The sequence below is a fragment of the Triticum urartu genome, chromosome 1 (genome assembly GCF_003073215.2).
Source record: "Triticum urartu cultivar G1812 chromosome 1, Tu2.1, whole genome shotgun sequence".
Taxonomy (NCBI): Eukaryota; Viridiplantae; Streptophyta; class Magnoliopsida; order Poales; family Poaceae; genus Triticum; species Triticum urartu.
The window spans coordinates 365,079,665-365,100,794 of NC_053022.1; the positions used below are offsets into that span (position 1 = coordinate 365,079,665).

Genomic DNA, 21,130 nt, shown 5'->3' on the forward strand with positions numbered 1-21,130 from the left:
TCAATGCAGACGGTTGATGAGTGAATATTCCAGTCATTCTTACCCGAGTTTAAACCTGGCGTTCTCAGATATTTTAAGATTATCGCTTCAATTTGCCCACTAATTACTAACAATTGTAAATCTCATTGTTTATTTTGTTCCTTGCACAAATGAAAGTTATTAGGTAAAAAAATCAAGCCATATATGCGATATGCTCGACGTGAAGATTATTCCATACAATTGGGTGCTCACGGGAGGTCCCAGGAAATAAGACAGTGTACGGTACGACCAAAATTGGTCATACCACCAGTCGTACCAGGTGCCATCGCATCCATGATGTCATCTCTGACATCTTCTGTGAAGGGACCCGAGCCTAATTCGCAACAGAGGCGCCCTGTAACCTTATTCTCGACTGTTTGCACTATATAAAGGAGAAGGAGACTCACCGGTAAAAGGAGGAGAGTAACAATTCCCATGTAGTTTTCACCATCACCAATACCATCTTAATCCAGTCACCGTCAACATCCCATCTTCATAGCCATTTCCACCAACATAGCCTCCACTTCATCAGTTTAATTATTTGCAAAAAAAAATCCATCACGATTAGCGGCTTTGTAAGACTTTTAATCATTCATCTTTTAGTAACTATTTATACAATGTCTATTGCTTGTGATTCAATAACTATGTGTGAGTAATCCCCTCAGGCTAAGGGCTGAGGCATATCCTCACAACCTCATGTACGCACACGAAGGGATCGTCCATTATTTAAGATAACTTTATTATACATTGTTGTGCAACTATTTTTTGTCTCTTGTCTCTACCTCGATCAAGACTCGCCGGTACCCGAGACTCCGGAGACTGGGACAAGGAGAGGTTAAGGGCAGAGGGGAGAGGACAACTATGATGAAAACTAGCGGCGATGGTTGAATCTGGTCCCCCCCCCCCCCCCCCCCCCCCCGAATGAGTGGTCCCATCCCAAACCTGCATAAACCATTCTATGATGGAGGAGAAGGTGCACTCGACGGACGAGAGGAGGGGAGAGGATGAGGAGGGAGTGGAATGAGTGTCACCATGCTATAGCGGGATTGTAATTTGATGTGTATTATTATACAAACGTATTTGTATTGGTTACTTAGCTAGGAGGAGTTTTCGGTCAGGACATCTCAGTGATTGTTACACCCACGGCCTCCACAACTATTCATTTTCAAGATCCACACATACCTGGATCCCTCACTAGAGCTTCCACATGATAATTAATTTATCAGATAATTTCATTTCTGGGGAATATTCATGAGAACATGTTGTTGTGAAAATTTCATATGTTCATACTTCTCGCAAATGAAGGGCCTAGCATGAACAAGAAGGGAGTGTTGAAGCATGATCAAGCATGGAGACTGAGACGGACTGAGATGAACGCACAATGAATGAGATGGAGCTTCAAATGAAGATTTCAAGACTTTGAAGCAACCATAATGATGCATGAAGACATGGATCAAATAAACAGGCTGACACTTAATTATTTCATCCCTAGCCTTCAACAAATGTTATGCTAGTTAACTTTTGGGGCATAGACAGTTTTTTACAGCATTTCGCTAAGTAAATCTACCTAGAGTTGGGCTAGCTGAATTTGCATTTCGCCCCTCCATAAATAGTGCTCCTAGAGCATCGTTTAGACATGGGTTTGTTTAGTTAAAAGCTCACCATAGCTGCAACTTCATGTACTTGTCCAACGACTAAGCCAAGACCACTAACAAAACTACAACCATCATCTATACTTTATTTGTATTCGCAATATCCAGATTGCATATCATAGTTATTGTTGTGTTGTTTAATTGTGAACTAGTTTGTAGTTGGACCTTCAAAGTTGTCTTCACCCCAATCGACGAGTGTTCCTCATCGAGTGATCTCGGACACCCATAGTGATGTATCTTTGATTGTTGTTAGTGTATTCAAGATGTATGCATTCTTGTATCCCCAAAATTTCTAGTTTCTATGATTACATCTGCTTTCCACCAATTAAAATGCCTAAGTTAGTGCATGTAATTTTCAAACCACAAAAGACTCAGGTCCACTTGATCATCACTCATATAGGAATAAGAGGTCTCCAGGAAGGTTGTAACCTCAGGGTGGTGATCAAGCTCAAAGAAAATGTAATCATCAATCAGTGGAACATCAAACTCTGAGGTAGGGTCTTTCCTGAAAAGTTCAACAATGTGTGGGTCTTTACCCTTAGTGAAGTCACATTGTCCATTGAACTTCTCATCTACAGGATGGATGAGTTTCATTCCCATATACTCACAAGCAGAGCATCCACCTAATTACCAAGCAGACATCAAAAGGAAACAGTAATTAGCTTGGATGCAAGGCAAGAATGCATTGAGCAACAAAAGTTGTATCATAATATTCATATTTCGTATTGAATGGAGCATATAATACAAAAAATCCTTGGTATCTCAAATCCAATTGGAATAAAGCTGAAATAAACAATTTCTATACAGAATTAGATATTTCAGCAAAATGCGCTTGCCACACAATTAAATGGTTGATCTAAACAAAACACCATTCATGCTAAATGAGTAAATCTGTTGCAAATACTCAACTTTAGAAACTCTTAGTCTGGTCTAATGTGAAAGTTCAGTTGCTACTCGGGGCTATCATATAAACCGAACTAAAAAACTCCCTGTTTAACCCAAAATTAATTTCAGTGCAAGTGTGTAACCCAAAGTTAAGTGCTTTGCACGTTTAATTCATGTTTCCGCCCTACTCTCTTTTAGTATCAGAAATTCATTCAGTAAGATGAGATACTAAATAAAGAGGATCCGCACAAAAACTAGACGTTAGTTGCAAATGTTAATTTCAGATAATAATATCATGTCTAAAAACCCAGGCAAGTGTAATATGAGAATTCAGTCATATGTATGAACTAATGAAAAACAAGGAAAACTTGGCATACCAGCTCTTCCTGATAATGTCACAGGACAGCACAAGGTCACATCATCCACATCTTGAAGTGAAGCACGAACCTCAGCAAAAAAACAGCTTAGGCTGATTAGGCTCGCTCTCGCGTGATGCCAAGAAGTTGACATGATAATAGCTATCAGGAACCAAAGTAACCAAACTTTTGCCGCATAGTAGATGAATCTGATAAAGTTCCTGAATAATGAAAATTAACCCATGTCAGAGATGCAGCAGATTGAAGGAAAACCAAAATATAAATCAGCCGTTAGGCAAACGGGAATCAGCAATATTACCCCAAACTGGAACGCGAGTTTCTTGAGCGCCATGTTTACTATACCAAGGCAAAACTCCTGATCCCTCTTGAAGGCATGCATCTTGATCCTTAACGCTCTATATGCTCCTTGGCTTAGGCTCGGCGAGCTTGGTGGCGGCTGTGTGAGAGCTAAACTGGAAACAACCAGCTTGACGAATTCAAGCACTATAAGCGATGAATTGCTTTGCGGCCTCAGGTCAGTTAATCCAAAAGCTAATGGGTGACCATGAATTCCATGCTTTGCAAGAAAAGCGTCAGTAGGAGCACAGTTGGCAATGAAAAAAAATTGAGCCTCGCGAGCTGCGTCACTAGGGAGATGCGCTGCCAGAATGGCAGCCCTGAAGGCGTCGTCCATGCGGTTTGCGTGGGAAACACCTTCTCTGTCAACAAGCACGGCGGCATGGTGAAGGTTGACATGGCTTCTGCTCAGGTAGGACACGGCCTCTTCAGCAGACAGGGTGGGCGCGTACGCCCTCATGAAGGCGACGAGGGCGTCGAGGGAGCGGCGAGCCAGGCGGAATATGGCCTTGCAGCTCAGCATCATGGGCTGAAGAACCTCCTGGCTGGAGGAAGCGGGGAAGACTGTATCGTGCCAGAGACAGTTGGCGAGGATGTTGCAGACGGGGTCGTGGAGGCCGTAGGCGTAGCCCGCGAGCAGCATGCCGCGCGCGTGGCGGCCGACGATCTCGCGGTCCATCATGGCGAGCGCCTGCAGGTGGTGCCGGTGAACGGTGTCCAGCAGCACTGCCTCGAGCGGGCTCGGCTCCGCCCGGGGGTGACGCCTCGGCGGCCCCTCCGCGCCGGCGGCAGGGATCGGAGGACGGGGCACCTTCACGATGCGGCGGGGCTCGACGCACACCGGGCCAAGGGTCACATAGTCCATGGTTTCGGGGGTCACTCCATATTTCTTCGTCAAATCCTCCATCACACGGCGATTCGCCGCCGCGAGATCGGGCTGCATCGCTGACGGCGGAGGGCGTTTGGGGGGATCGAAACTTCTGTGAGAGAAAAAAGCGAGGATACTATCGACGGAAGAGGAGTCGGAGGGACAATTCGGTTGCGAGGACTCCTAATTTTCCAGCGCGATGTATTGCACAGATTTACGATGTTCTTCTGTTCCTGTATCGTCGGAGATAGTTTAAAGGGCTTATTGCATATCTAAGTGAGTGAATTAAGCATGAAGAAGAAAAGGAAAAAAGAAAAAAAATATCTATATCAATCTCAACATAAGATCAATGATATAGGACTTATATGTGCAATGCTTATGGCACATCTAGATGTGCTTTAGCAAAACTGTAGTTCAAACGAGTATTGTTTTTCATGAAAATTTTATGTTGACGCGAAGATGGCAAATTTATGTTGACTAGCACATTCTTTTGGCAAAGAATTATAGATTTTGTCATATTCATCAATTAAACTTGTCACTCTCGACAAACATAATTTGCCTGAAAATGTTCATTTAGTCGCCACCAAACCTAGCCGTCACCTCCTCTCTCAAAAAAAAAATTAGGGTTTCTCTTTCTCACATCGACGCTGTCATCGATCTGATTCGTCTTCGATGGTTCTAGGGCCTTGAAGGCATGGTGGGCCCAACCCTTGCCGGTGGGAGGGATCTAATAAGGTTCTCCCAGTTCAGCCGGTGCTGCGTCTAGTGTCGTCGGAGAGCGCGTGGAGGCATGTCTCTGGCGGATTTTGCAGGATTCGACCGGGACTAGTCTTCAATAGGTTTGTTTGGATTTCGCCTCTGTTCGTCTTCATTTGTGGATCTATAAATTGAATCCTTTCAATCTATATTTCTTTTTCATCGGCGATGGTTGTCGTTATGATGCGTTGTTCTTTGCAAGGCTTTAGCACGGCGACTTCTCGATTGTCTACTATAATAAGTTTGATCTGGCTTCGATGAGGGAGGATCAATGACGGCAACACGCCTTCAGCTTACTCTAGTGTTTCTAATTTGTCGCTAGATGGTGTTCAGACATGAATGTAGTTTTTGTTATTTCTATGTTCTTTGTACTACCATGACACGATGATTAGATTGGAAATTGTTTAAAGAAAAATATTTGATTTGCCACATCAAATCTGACGTTGGTAGATATTAGGGTCTTAACTTTGGATCTAACTAACAAAAATTGAAGAGACAATATATCAAGCTATTTTTCCTTGTGGATTCATCTTTTTTAAAAAGATGATCAGATCCACTATAAAAGTTCATCGAAAGTATTAACCAGCTCAAACAATTACATCAAAATTTCGATACCACTTTCTTTTTCGAGTAATTTCGATACCACTTCGCCGGAACAAGCCGCCGACACACTGGCATTTATGCTAGTTGAAAATAATTTATGTATCACCTGCAAAAAAATAAAAAATAATGTTTGTAAGACGGGACAAAGTCGGTAAAGACAGTTTGTTTCCGATTAGAAACATGTTCGTGTACGTACACGTTCCGCACTGCACGTAGTTCCGATTGTGTTCGAAGTCGGATGGCTCAGCCCGTATACACAAAGAAAATAATAAATACCCAGGACACAAGGACCGCATATTCCTCATAAACAGAGAGGAAACAATCGATCGCGCCGCATCGACGGGAGAGACGAGATGAACCCTATCTGCCGCCGCCGCTCCGCGTTGCCGCCGCCGGCGAAGACGACCCCGACGGACGATGAAAACCTCCTCCCCGAGGTACTCATCCGTCTCCCTCCGCAGCCATCCTCTCTCCCCCGCGCCTCCCTCGTCTGCAAGCAGTGGCGCCACCTCATCGCCGATCCCCAATTCCTCCGCCGCTTCTGCGCCCACCACCGGGAGCCCCCCATCATCGGCGTGTTCCTGGACTTCTACCGCGGAGACCTCTCCTTCAGGTCGGTCCTGGATCGCCCGGACCTCATCCCGCCCGAGCGCTTGTCCGTGCGGTTCGACGGCATCGAAGGCGGCGGCGTCGAGGGAAACGACGGCATCTGGTCCTTCCGCCGCTGCCGCCACGGTCGCGTGCTCTTCACCAGAGGGGACCACCTCGGCAAGGGCTGCCGCCACGTCCTGGTGTGGGATCCCGTCACAGGCGACCGCCGCTTCATAGGCAGTCCGCCGCAGTTGGATCACGACTGGAGCAAGTCACATGTGCAAGCGGATGTGCTCTGTGTTGCCGGCGACAAGGACCACGTACACGGCAGCTGCCACTCGAGCCCCTTCAATGTCGTCTTGGTGTGCGCCGACAAGCTGGCCGCGCGAGCCTGCGTCTACTCATCGGAGACCAACTCATGGGGCGATCTCATATCAACCGATGTTCCGTATCACACTATGTCTTGTGTTGGAAGTCGAAGCATCCTGGTTGGCAATTCCCTGCACTGGTTTATTTTTGGTACTCAGACTGGCATCCTTAAGCTTGATTTGGATACTCGGAGCCTAGCTGTTGTAGAGGTGCCACCGGATGCCCATTCTAGTCATCATGGCCTCTATCTGAGTACGCTGGGTGGCGGGCTTGGCTTCATCGTTGTGTCAGACGACTTCGTAGCTCAACTATGGGTGAGGACGACTGATTTTGATGGAGTTGCTGGATGGATGCCGGCACAAGCAATTGAGTTGAACAAGCTTCTTCCGCTGAGACCAGGCGAGTGGACAAATCTGCAAACGGTGTTGGGTGTCGCTGGAGATGAGAATGTGATATTTGTGTCAACAAGTGGAGGCGTCTTCATGGTCCATCTTGAGTCCTTGCAGTTTAAGAAGATTTTTGAAAGCAATCCTTTCGCCGAATGTACTACATCAACCATCCACCCATTCACAAGTTTTTTTACTGCAGGCAATAACATGAATGTACAAGGATAAGGCCTATAGTCTTTTCCAATACTTCTGGAGTACCTTCCGTGCTTTCGGTTACTGTAGCAATTTTGATACTCCAAATATCAATAGTTTGTTCGGCTGGTGATGAACTCGTAACAGAGTCTCTTTTAATATTTCTTTTGTTTAGTGAGCAGTACTAGACAGTGCGGCTGCTCGTCTATTGCAGTATGTGTAACCTGTACTCTGTACCAAGCTATGATGGAGATATTTTCACAAGATATATAACAGTTGGAAATTGGCAAGAACTAAATCAGTGACCAAATTGGCATACTTGAAAGCTTAAACTCTGCGGATCTTGATACTTGCAAGAACTTGATTTGATCTTTTGTTACGAAATGACGGCTCTTGTTCTTTTATCATGTTTTGAAGTGCCTCTCTTCTAGTGAAGGGAATATGTTTTAATCTTTGCTAAGGTCACTTCATTTAACTCTGGAGAACCATTGCCACTTCTGTTTTCCAGAGTTTATTAGCTCGGCTAAATTGTAATAACTTTTTATGATTTGTGGAGTAGAATGAGCTCACTTAAAAAAAGGGAGAGGAAACACTGAACCACATGAAATATATATTTGTTGTGTCAGATTTGTGTTAGCAGGCGACTTCAGATTATATGCTGCTACACATAACGGAGTACTGTATTATTTTTCTTATCAGTATCGTGGTTGTTTGATGTTTCTATCTAAATTGGGTGGGGGGAGGATGAAGAGGGAAACTGGGATAAAAGAGGAAACTTAAACTGGGGTGGGGAGGATGAAGAGGTAACAGTGGAATTGCAGTTCAAGTAAGCGTTAATTTTAATAAGTACTCCTAGCTAAGATGTCCAACCGCATAAGTTTACTTTATCTAGACATTTAGCAGACCAGTTTCCCAGGTTGCATTTTATCAGTTCTGTTAGCGCGCGAGCTGCATTGGTTCTATGGCGAGATGTGTTTGTGTTGCATCTGTCGTAAATGTTTGCTACTACCATCGTCGAGATTTGCTACATTATTAATGGTGATGCTAAACATGCTACGGCGGTGACCATATTTTTTGCTGCAACCGCGGTCATTTTTTGCTACAACCGGCGACATAATTTGTTACCACCATTCTTTTTGGCGGTGACCAGCGATGAAAATCAGAGAAAAGCTGCAGCCGACTACGAGAAAGCTTCAAAACACTTTTGAGAAAGCTTCAACTAGGGAACGGTGAGCTGACAATGGTGAGCAGCAACGACAGGAGCTGCTTTTTTGCTGCAACCGTTGTTCGTGTTTGCTACGTCCGTCAGGCGTTTTGCTGCGACCAACAACTGAGGGAGGTACACTGCGAGCTCGTCCATGGAGCGTTGCGGCCGGCGACCGCCGCCATCGGAGCTGCGACCCATGGCATTTTTTGACTGCAACCTGCAAGCGCTTGGTGTTGCATGCGTGAAGCTAGCGAGAAACCAATGGGAGGCACCGACCATCAACGAGGGCGGCGACCGGCGGCGAAGCGGCGGTGCTTCGAGGTTGGGCATTCGCTCATCCATGGAGAGTGCTAGCGGGGCCGCTGCTCCTGTTCTTCGTTGGCGGCTATGTCTTTGGAGAGAAAACGATAGGAGGAGCGCAGATCTAACGACCGTATGTGCACACATCGAACGCCTGGGCTGCGACCGGCCCAAATTTGGGCCGGCGCGCCGGCGCCTATCGCTCCCCTTTTAGAAAGGTTCACGTCTGGTTTTCCAGTTTTTTCCTCCCTCTTCTGTCTGTTTTCCTTCTGTTTTTTTATTTCTTCCACTTTATCTTTATCAAATTTTCCAATTTTGTTTAAAAAAATCTCTTAAAATTATTCACGGTTGTTCTCTGAAACAATGAGCCTCCTCGTTGATTTCCATTACAAAGAAAGCAGAAAAACATAGAGAAAACGTAAATCAGAGAGAGAGTACCTACAGCTGCACTCAGATTGTCACAAAGTATTACAAGTGACAAGGGACAGAACATAAACTTAAAACATCCAGAACACACCCAAAGCAACAAAACCAAAGCCACAGGTGGAGGGCATCAGATCATTAACTCTCACAGAAGCAAAAAACTTTGGAGCTTCATATAACACCAATCCTTCTTCTCTGGGTTCCAGCCAAAGGCTCTTTGCATAAATTTCTTCAATAACTTTCTTGGCCAACATCACCCCTTGCTCAATTCTTCCTCTGTCTTGGTTTTCTGCAACGTATACCAAGCATTAAGATAAAAGCAAAGCCTATACACCAATGAATCAGGATCATCAGGATATCTTTTATCAAAACAAGCTCTATTCCTGGCTTTCCAAATAGTCCAGCAGATAGTGATACTCCCACACAACACAACTTTTCTTTGACACCCAGGGAAGGGTTTAATCCAATTTCCCATTAGATCAGAAAGGTTAGCTAGAATACTTGGAAGACCAAAGGCACAAACCACAACATGCCAAATCAGTTTAGCCACAACACATTCAAAAAATAAATGATCAATGCTTTTCTTAGCCCCACAAAAATGGCGTTCTTCATTTCCTGTCCATCCTCTTCTCACCAAGTTATCTCCGGTTAAGATGTTGTTTTTAAGCATAAGCCAAAGAAAAAACCCTTGATCTTGTCAGGGATTTTAAGCTTCCATATGGATCTAAATCCAACCAGTCTTCCATCTTTCAACCAAAGATACAAATCTTTCACCACAAACTTGTTTCTTCCATTGAGAGACCAAGACACTTATCCCGACACTCACCAAATTCATGCTCAGCAACCAGATATCTCGCGTCCTCGCACTACTCAAGAGTCTCACCGTAAAGGATTCTTCTGAAAACAATCATATCCAAACCACTTCTCATCAAAAAACTGGAGAATAACATTCTTAGTAAAAGCCATATTATAAGCCTAAAAAAGCTCCCAGATAGAGATTTATCTCCTAGCCATTTATCTTCCCAAAACAAAGTTTTCGCCCCATTACCAATTACCCTTTTTCGCAGCTTGAAAGATATGATTAACATTGACCATACTTTGCTAGAAATGTGAACCACGAACCTCACACTTCCAACATGACAAAGGTTTCTTGGTAAGATAATTCTTGCTAAGCATCTCCTGCCGCAAACCTTCATTATTCTCCAATTTCCATAACCATTTAGTTAGGAGGCATTGATTCATGACTTCCAATTCAAGAACTCCCAAATCACCACAACTTTTAGGCATGCATACAGCAGACCAGTTCACTAGATGATACTTTATCACATCCTTAGATTCCTGCCACACCATTCTAGCTCTACTGAAATCCTTGCTCTCCAGGACCCCAAAATTTTGGGAGACCCCTTTATCACATCCTTAGATTCCTGCCACACCATCCTAGCTCTACTGAAATCCTTGCTCTTCAAATTTGATAAGCTCCCCCTGGACCAACATGGCTTAAAAAATCTTGTTAAAATTTTTGGGGGATGATATCAAGATGGCTTAAAAAATTGTTTGATGCCTTTCATAGGCGGTCCATAATGGATCTCCTTCAGGACCCCTTTTTAAGCCATCTTGACATCATCCCCCAAAAATTGATAAAATTCAATAGGTGGTCCATTAGGACCAACATCTTTATTACGTTTCATCTCCAAAACAGCCTCCTTAATCTCCTCGAAATTGAATTCTTTGGTAAGGAAAGTTTTTTTCATCTTCAGACAACTATGCACTTCCAAATTTAATAAAGGTAACTTCAGGAGGCCCAAACAATTTTTTGTAGAACTCACTAATGTGTTCAACTAACTCATCATCTCACTTAATTTCTACCCCATCTTTGAGCAGGACAACAATATGATTTTTCTTCTTCCTGCCACTAGCTTTGATCTAAAACTATCTATTATTCTCATCACCTTCAAGTAATTCTTTTCACTAGCCCTCTACCTCCACTTCAACTCCTCATCCCTCAACAACTTCTTTATGTTGGTATCTAAAATCAGCTTTAGTTCCTTCTCACCATGAGACAAAAAGGTGAATCCCACTCTTCCTATCCAACTCATCAAGCTTAGATAGAAGTTCTTTTTTCAGGATCTTGTAGAACCCTTCAACATTAATGTGCCATCCTTTTAAATGTCTCATTAATCTTCTAGCTCTCTCTTGCCATTTGTCAAGATCTGGATGCAATAGGTTAAAAAATGACCTAATAAAATTTTAAAAATATTTCCAAAAAATAAAAAAAAATGTATAATATTATTTTAAAAACCAAGTTTTACAAAAAAAATATTTAGAATTCTACAAAAATGTTAAAGAAAGTTTTTAAAGTATTCATGTTACTTAAAAATAGAATATTTAATGTTTACAAAAGTGTTAGAAAAAAATGAAGCTTTCAAATTTTATGATTTCTCTAGCCTTTTCTACTACTCCCTCCGTTCCTAAATATAAGACATTTTAGAGATTTAAATATGGACGACATACAGAGCAAGATGAGTGAATCTATAATCTAAAATATGTCTATATACATTCATATGTAGTCCGTATTAAAATGTCTAAAAGATCATATATTTAAAAACAGAGGGAGTACGATCATGTTTATTTGAGAAAATTACTACAGGACGCAAAGGAAAATGGCTTGCTCCGCTACAGTACCTAGGGCCAGCTCCAGAGTGCAACTTGTTGGCTAGCTCACACACGTGGTCCTGGCCTAATAGCAGCGGCTATTTCCGCAACCGTCCCTAAGCCTCGGGGATGCCTACTTAGCGCCTGCAGCGCCAGTTTGCTTCCCTGGCGTCACGCGCCTGGCTTTGTAGGTCGGCCCCAAAACAAGACGACACGCTCGTCCACAAATGTACTGGTTTTCATGGTCGCTGGGATCGGTTAGTATTCACCGGCCGCAGTTGAACGGCCCACCGTTGACCAGTCAATCCTTGACTTTGAAAGAAAAACAAGAAAACGCAAATATATGTTCGTGAGTTCAAAAAGGTTCATAGATTAAGAAAACGCAAATTAAATTAATTCACATATTTCAAACAAAAGCTCCACAGTTTGGCGAAAAAAGATGATGAATTGGAAATGTTCACGGTGGTTTTGCAAAATGTTTGAGGCTTTGAAAATTTAATTGATTTTCAAAAATGTTCACCAAGTTTAAGAAAAAGACCACAGATTTTAAAAAGTTCATCGATTTTGGAAATAAAAGTTCACGGATTGAGAATAGTTCATTGATTTTGAAAAAGTTCAAATGTTTTTTACAAAAATGTTTGTGGATTTGAAAAAAATCATCAATTTTTATAGAAATTTTATGGATTTAAAAAAATCACACATTTTACCAAAAAGTTCAATAAAGAGATGCAAAATTGAAAACGATTCACAAATTTGAGAAAAAAATCATGAACTTGAAAAAAGGGTATTTGAACTTTAAAAAAGTTCATAAATTTGAAAAAATAATAAAACAAATCTAGGAGAAACAGAAGAAAATCCAGCTTAGAAAAGATCAGTCCAGAAGCTTCCGAAAACCAGCCTGGAAGCTTCCCAAAACTGGAGAGTATTCTCCTTCTTGTGCGTTCGATGGCCAGCCCATTTATAGCGATTCCATTTGCAGTATAGCTTGGCGAAATCATTAGTTGAGGAGTACTTGTTGCAAAGATCACATCAACTCCTCAGATTGTGACAAGTGTCGCACATGCAACGCGCCACTTGTCTCAACCTAGAAGTTTTCCCTTTTTTCGCAAATCCATTTATTCAAAACGTTTTATCTCTCTACCAGTGCGTTTGAATTTTAAACCGTTTTCACCGTTGGATTCCTTGCGTCGAGATTTTTAAAACTAGATCCCATGTTGATAGATTTTGACGAACTTTTTTTTCACGAAAAAACCGAACCGGGAGCACGGGTTTTTTCCCTTTCCGAAAGAGGCACGCCCGTGCCTCTCACGAAATCACAATCGCGCCTCTCGCGGAAGCAAAACCGTGACTCTCGCGGAAGGAAAAATAAAGAAAACGCATTTTTTTTCGTTTCCGAGGAGGCACGACCATGACTCTCGCGAAAGCACACCCGTGCCTCTCATAGAAGCAAAACCGTGACACTCGCGAAAGGATAAAAAAACAGAAAACACATTTTTTCTGTTTCCGAGAGGCACGGCTGTGACTCTCGCGAAAGCACAACCGTGCCTCTCGAGAAAGCAAAATCGTGACTCTCGTGAAAGGAAAAAAACATAAAACATGTTTTTTTCGTTTCCGAGAGGCATGGCCATGATTCTCGCAAAAGCACAACCGTACCTCTCGCTGAAGCAAAACCGTGACTCTCACGAAAGGAAAAAAAACAGAAAACATGTTTTTTTCGTTTCCGAGAGGCACAGCCGTGACTCTCGCGAAAGCAAAATCGTGCCTCTCGCGAAAGCAAAACCGTGACTCTCGTGAAAGGAAAAAAACGTGTTTCTTCATGCAAAAAGATATTTTTTCAAAAAAAATTGGTCGAAAAGCTAAGGAAGACCGGTGGAAACCCAAAACGTCGAAAAAACCAGGAAAAAATCATTTAAATAGCCGAAAACGCATGCGAAAAAATAAAAATAATAAAATCCAAAGGGAGCGCCCAGAGCGCGACACGTGACAAATGGCTATGAGCGTGACAAGTGGCACTGATCGTTGCGAGGCTCCCGAAGGAGTGCTCGTTAACTAGTGGCTCCCCGTAACAGGTGCTTACGGCGCCAAATAGGTGTTGGGCCAAGCCTGGCCGAAAAACTAACAAATCCTAGTTCATAAAGAAAACCAACTGTGGTTTTCTTTGATAGATCAGCAGAATTTCATTTAATTTATAAGGTGTTCAAGGATTTAAAATATTTTATTAAAAATTTGCATTTTTTAGACCTGGGTATTAAAAAAGTTCACTATTTTAAAAAATAATGAACATGAAAACATTCATGAATTTCTAAAACTAATTGTAAATTAAAAAACAATATGGAATTAAAAATGTCCTTTTATTGAATTCTTTTAGAGAATTTATAAAAAATATTTATGAATTCCTAAAATGTTCCAAAAATGTAATAAGTGAGTGTTATTTTAAGAATTCCAAGTCAAAAATGCCATGAATTGTTAGGGAATGTTCCCAATTAAAAAAAATGCCCACAGATAAAAAATGAAAATAATAATGAAATAATAAGAAATGGAAAAATGAAAGAAAATCATTAAAGCCAGTGGAGAAAACACACGAATATGGAAAAAAAAAGTCAAAGATGGTCCTAGAACCTTTCCAAAACCGCTAGGAAAAGAAAAGAAAAGAAAGAAGCAGGGGTCAACTCATATAGTGTCTGGGGCAGCTAATTTTTTTTAATTAATACATTTTTTATATTAAATTTTAGAAATATTACGCTGTAATTATATTTTTTAAAAATATTACCCAATCGGCCTACTGCTGACCGATTGGATCCAGTCGGCCTGCTGCTGGCCGATTGGCCCCCAGTCGGCCCACTGCCGGCTGATTGGATCCAGTCGGCCCACTGCTGGCCGATTGACACCCAGTATGCTTCCTCTAGGCCGACAGGTGCGTGCACCCATTTATCTGATAAATAGGTATTTGAAAAATGTTGAAGAAGTATTTGAAAAAAAATGTTGATCATGCATATAAAAATGTTAATCAAGCATTAAAAAAATATTAAACAAGTATTTTAAAGATGTTGAACAAATATTTCAAAAAAGTTGAATAGGTATTTGAAAAATATTAAAGAAGCATTTTAAAAAATGTTGATCATGTATATAAAAATGTTAATCAAGCATTTGCAAAAAATGTTGAACAAGTATTTTAAAAAATGTTGAAAAAGTATTTGAAAAAATATTAATCATGTATATAAAAATGTTGAACAAGTACTTGTAAAAATGTTCAACAAGTATTTGAAAAAATATTAATCATGTATATAAAAATGTTGAACAAGTATTTGTAAAAATGTTGATCATGTATATAAAAATGTTGAACAAGTATTTAAAATATGTTGAACAAGTATTTAAAAAATGTTAAACAAATATTTGAAAAAAAGTTTAACATCTGGAAGCTGGTGGGGTAGTTATTAGCCGCATTGGGGATCAATGCCTGGTCTCCATGGCAATCACCAAAGCAGCTAACCACCCCATTAGTTTCCAATTGCTGGTTAGAAAAGGGATCGCGACCAACTAGAGATGACTGAGCCGGTCTTCTCCATTATTTCATTCTTTTTTTTTCTTTTTTTCTATATTATTTTTTTAAATACTTGTTCAAAAATTAAATACTTGTTCAACATTTTTATATACATGATCAACATTTTTATTTACATGATCAATATTTTTTTTAAATATGTGTTCAATATTTTTTTTCAAATACTTGTTCAACATTTGTTGCAAATGCTTGATTAACATTTTTATATATACATGATCAACATTTTTTAAAATACTTCTTCAACATTATTCACATACCTATTCGACGGTTTTCAAATATTTGTTCAACATTTTCAAATACTTGTGCAACATTTTTTAAAAATTCTTGATTAACATTTTTATATGCATGATCAACATTTTTTCAAATATTTCTTCAACATTTTTCAAATACCTATTCAACAAATAGATGGGTGCATGCACCTGTCGGCCTAGAGAAAGCAGACTGGGTGCCAATCGGCCAGCAGTGGGCCGACTGGGGGCCTATCGGCCAGCAGTAGGCCGATTGGATTCAATCGGCCAGCAGTAGGCCAACTGGATAATATTTTAAAAAAATATAAATACGGCGTAATATTTCTGAAATTTAATATAAAAATTGTATTATTTAAAAAAAATAGCTCTGGGGCACACGTTTGGTCGACACACGGAATATGATTCTCTGTCTGCCCAGGCACTCCCAGTAACTTGAACATATTGTCCCATTTTAGTCCTAATGATTTTTATAGGGATTTGTAGCATTTTACATATGGCCTTTGTCCTTTCCCCCAAAAGTATAATGTCTAAGTTAGTACTGTTTGGTCAATTCCCTGAAAGCTTAGCTTGGTTTGATTAGTTTTTGTTCTTCAGGTTCACATTTTTTGTGCTCTCAATTTTGTATTACGACAATGAAGTAGTAGTTTGACAACCTTTTTTCAAGGTCGTGTCTCTGAGAGGTCATTGACTTATATAAGCAGGACTGTACAGTTGATGCTTGAGTAATATAAGTTTACCCACCAAAAAAAAGATCATTTGTCCGAGGCATAGTGTTGTGAGTTTCACCTACTGGGTGTTCCTTCAAGTGGCTTTTTAGAACTATGTGATTAGTCACGAACCAACTTGTGGTTGAATAGTTAGGTGAACGGTGGTATCTTTAGCTCACCAGGGTAAAATTCGGTGCTCGCATTTATCCTAAATTTATTTCAAAATTTCCGACGATGCGCGTTTAGTGGAAGGAAACGTTTCCGTCGACTACGAGGCGCCTGGGATGACTTCGTAAAATCTCAAGATGATATGTCGGCTCAGTCTTTTGGAGGTGCTCATAGGGGTAGGGTATGTGTCATAGAGATGGGGATATGCGCGTAAATATATGATCGCTTGTGTCTGTATTTTCTTTGTGTTAAAAAAACTATGTGATTAGTTTATATTATACATGTTTGGTCTTCTGTATTTTTTAGATAGCTAACCGCTTATTCCTAACGGTATGTTTGCTCTTCTGTATCTCTATAATGGATACTTAAAAAAACGAGATGCAAAAGGTAAATCTAGACGTATGTAGTGTTTAAGCAAGCAAATCTTTATTTACGTTTGTTCCATTTGTTAGATTTGTTATTTGTAATTTATAATACCTAAATAGTTTATCCCCACTATCTTATTTCTTTTGACATGCAGTATATCTACATCATCAAATAGACCTTAGATAATTTTGTACTCAATTCTATATCACCTATTCTTATTTTCCTACGCTCTGATCCATTTATTTTCATGACAGACCTCTATTGCTAACATTGGGCCGTATATCCGCATGACTCTTGGTCTTTTGGAATTGACGCAGGCATCCAAAAAGACATGAATTGATCGTGGGAATTCAACAAGAGATGACTGACCGTTTCATTTATCATCTATAAATCTTAGCACACGCCTCCATGTTGCATCAGGATCTAAATCTTGGATGATGTGCTCAACAGCTTGCTCGCACGTTTGGAGGCTGTCAGCCCTGGATCTGGCAAGATGATTGTGAAGGCTCTCAGGAGCAAAACTAAGAAGAGTGACGTCACAGGAAAGACGTCTGCAGCTGCTTGATGGATGTTCATCAGTCTATTGGGCGGTTCATATGGTCTGGCTTGTGTTTGTCTATGTGGATTTGGCGGTGTTGGTGGACTTCGGCGGAGGTACTCTCGTTAGGGGTTTGTTTGCGATGTAGTAGTTTTGAGGTTGATGGTCGTTCCATGTTGGGTTTGTTTGTAGGGTTGACCGTGCGCTTCTGGAGTTGCATGCTTTGTGAGTAGTCCGCATGTGGTTGGTTTGTATCGGTTTTCGCTCGGTTTTTCGTTAATTAACTGGGAATTCTCTTCTGTTTAATTAATCGATGAGGTAAATCTTTTACCTCCGTTTCCAAATAAAAAGAAATCTTGGATGATGCAGAAGGGGCAGGGAGAAGAAGGATAGAGAAGGAGAAGCGTCGGCGAGTAGGTGTGTTTGTTCGGGCTCTTTTTTCTAGAAATGTTTGTTTGGGCTCTTTTTACCAGCTTCTACAGCTTCTGGGCCAAAAAAGCTGGAGCCCAAACAAACACCTCGTTTTTGAGCCAGCTCCACGCTGGGCTTCCACGGAGCGCTCCAAAAAATACCCGCAGAAGCCGCAGCCCACAATTTGGGCTTCTCGCAGCGCAGCTGGCTCCAAAGTGGTGAATGACGGTTTTACCTCCCACCAATTTACATACTACAGGGAAAATGCCATCGTATCGGTTCGATCTATTTCTCATCTCCTTCCTCGCCACGACATCGCCCGAGCTCCATCGAGATCAATCGCCGCCGCCACCGCCCCATCTCCGGCCGCCGGTGTTCCTTGCCTCCTCCGACCGGCGGGGAATCCCGCTGCTGACTCCATTCACCCGACTCGGCCGATCCCTCCACCAACGGCCGGGCCCTACGAAGCCAGCGGGGAACTCTCACCTTCGATCTCGTCGCTCGGGGACGCGGTCCTCCCGTCTGACCCCCTCGTTGCGGTTGCAGGGAGCCCCATCGGTGGCGACCTAGTTGCAGCAATCACGGATCCTGAGTGCGGTGCGGTTGTGCGTGATGTGTGTGCTACTGCATGTGTTGTGTGTGCGCGCTGCAAATTTCCTCTGCTAATGCCACTGCTATGTGATGCAAATTTCATAGATTATTTTCTAATTTGAACTGCTACTGTTACCGGGAACTACTACTGCCGTATGATGAACTGCTGCTGTCATATGTGCTAGACCAATCAGGTCCTTCATTCCCACTGCCAATCAGCGCTTAATGACACAGCTTAAAGCAAAGACGTGTTTGTGTTCGGTGGTGATGGCGAGAGAGTAGTACTATTGTACTTTCACCATAACTATTGGGTTGTCATATGTCCAATATATGTCAAATTGATTCAAATATACTATTAATACCATCAACTAGTGTAATTTCTGTTCAATTATGTGAAAATATCAATCTACAACAAAAACAACTCTTAATAGGGTCATTTATTGTTAAACCAGTACAATCAACACTTAAATCCAATCTACATACCAACAGGGGTTGATATGATCATTTCAGCACGTTCAGTATCAGCCGCTACAGTATGACTACCAAACAACTGCACCTTAGCTCCAACCTTTCAGCCGCAGCTAGCAGCTACAGCCGCTCCTTCCAGCTGGAGCCATTCCAGCTGCAGCCGGAGAAGTTGCAGCCCAAACAAGCACACCCAAAGAGACTGCGCTGCCGCTCAAGTCAGCCATCTGCACCGGCGCGCAGGGGGTGGGAGGACCGCATCTCAGAGCTCCCCATTGTCCTGCGCTGCCACTCAAGTCGCGATCTGCAGCGGCGCGCTCCCCTCGCAGTGGCGCGACCTCTCGGAGCAGTGGTGGCCCATGTGTCATCTCTCTGCCTCCAAGTCCTGCCGAGCGCTTCGTGGATGGCAGGGACGGGGTACCAGATCGTGGACCTCGACAAATGAGAGAGTTCAGGCGAAATCACCGCACCGCTGTGCGACGAGCTGCTGGAGGGTATGGACTTTTACATGGAGGCCCAGTCCAAGTACTATGACGATCTCGCGAGGAACCCCACGTCTCTGTACAAGGTCAATACGCGTCATGGGAGGCAAGATGTACATGCTCGGTTGCTCACCGCGGGGACACATTGTATATTCCCAGACGTGTCCCTCATGGCCGCGCTCGGCCGCTGGCTGTTCGACGTCATGTGCGTGCAATTCCACGACAACCAGCCGTGCCAGTTCATTCCCGCCCGGCCGGAGACGGGAGCATGCAGAGCGAATGGCAGCAATGGATGACGGATTTGTCTTCTCTGACTGTATACCTCGGCTTGCCGGCGTTGCTGGATATTGCGAACAGCGGGTTCATCGACGCAGACACGCTCTTGTCGCAGGTGCGACCGCTCCTGGAAGGTGCGGCCAATTACGGCAACCATCATGTGAAGCTACTCCTACGATGCTACAAAAGTACCCTGGCTTTAGGGTGACGCTGCAGAAAAACTTGCAAAACCACAACAAAGATCATGTACCATCTTATTTACAGGCTTACACCCATCTGTACTGTTAAAAAACATTTAAATTATGAGGTTGTGTTGTGGTCGTTTATTCCTTGAGCAAGCTAATGTCTTCTTTTACAAGATTACAGAAAACAGTACATCCTCCAATTCCAAAAGCAGAGTCTGTAAGTGGTTACTCTTTTGTCCATTCTGATTCTAACTCTAACGCATTCCATTCATTGATAGTGCATACAAAGCCTAACTAAGGAATTTGCAGGTTGGTGATTTCATTGACATTTGAAAATACAAACCGCAAGGCCGTTGTTGGGGATATGACTACCAGGTATGACCCGCCCAGGAGGGGCCGGGTCAACTGATACGTCTCCAACGTATCTATAATTTTTGATTGCTCCATGCTATATTATCTACTGTTTTGGACATTATTTGGCTTTATTATCCACTTTTATATTATTTTTGGGACTAACCTATTAACCGGAGGCCCAGCCCAGAATTGCTGTTTTTTTTTCCTATTTTAGGGTTTCGAAGAAAAGGAATATCAAACGGAGTCCAAACGGAATGAAATCTTCGGGAACGTGATTTTCTCACCGAACATGATCCAGGAGACTTGGACCCTACGTCAAGAAACAAAGGAGGAAGCCACGAGGTAGGGGGCGCGCCTACCCCCCAGGCGCGCCCTCCACCCTCGTGGGCCCCCTGTTGCTCCACCGACGTACTCCTTCCTCCTATATATACCTACGTACCCCCAAACGATCAGATACGGAGGCAAAAACCTAATTCCACCGCCGCAACTTTCTGTATCCACGAGATCCCATCTTGAGGCCTGTTCCGGAGCTCCGCCGGAGGGGGTATCCATCACGGAGGGCTTCTACATCAACATCATAGCCTCTTCGATGAAGTGTGAGTAGTTTACCTCAGACCTTCGGGTCCATAGTTATTAGCTAGATGGCTTCTTCTCTCTTTTTGGATCTCAATACAATGTTCTCCCCCTCTCATGTGGAGATCTATTCGATGTAATCTTCTTTTTGCGGTGTGTTTGTTGAGACCGATGAATTGTGGGTTTATGATCAAGATTATCTATGAACAATATTTGAATCTTCTCTGAATTCTTTTATGTATGATTGGTTATCTTTGCAAGTCTCTTCGAATTATCAGTTTGGTTTGGCCTACTAGATTGATCTTTCTTGCAATGGGAGAAGTGCTTAGCTTTGGGTTCAATCTTGCGATGTCCTTTCCCAGTGACAGTAGGGGCAGCAAGGCACGTATTGTATTGTTGCCATCGAGGATAACAAGATGGTTTTTTATCATATTGCATGAATTTATTCCTCTACATTATGTCATCTTGCTTAAGGTGTTACTCTGTTTTCATGAACTTAATACTCTAGATGCATGCTGGATAGCGGTCGATGAGTGGAGTAATAGTAGTAGATGTAGGCAGGAGTCGGTCTACTTGTCTTGGACGTGAT

General features: G+C 42.4%; 2 protein-coding genes across 2 annotated transcripts; one reads left to right on the forward strand and one right to left on the reverse strand.

Moving 5' to 3' along the window:
• Window positions 1-1,995: 1,995 nt before the first annotated feature.
• On the reverse strand, window positions 1,996-4,211 carry LOC125532867. The gene is made up of 3 exons (XM_048696749.1): window positions 3,231-4,211; window positions 2,933-3,132; window positions 1,996-2,293 (listed from the first exon to the last, which is right to left on the reverse strand). Exons 1-2 carry the CDS (start codon window positions 4,209-4,211, stop codon window positions 3,004-3,006), a joined length of 1,110 nt encoding a protein of 369 aa, XP_048552706.1. The 3' UTR covers window positions 1,996-2,293; window positions 2,933-3,003.
• A 1,574-nt stretch (window positions 4,212-5,785) lies between these two features.
• On the forward strand, window positions 5,786-7,311 carry LOC125533711. The gene has a single exon (XM_048697080.1). It carries the CDS (start codon window positions 5,849-5,851, stop codon window positions 7,067-7,069), a length of 1,221 nt encoding a protein of 406 aa, XP_048553037.1. The 5' UTR covers window positions 5,786-5,848; the 3' UTR covers window positions 7,070-7,311.
• The last annotated feature ends 13,819 nt before the right edge of the window (window positions 7,312-21,130 follow it).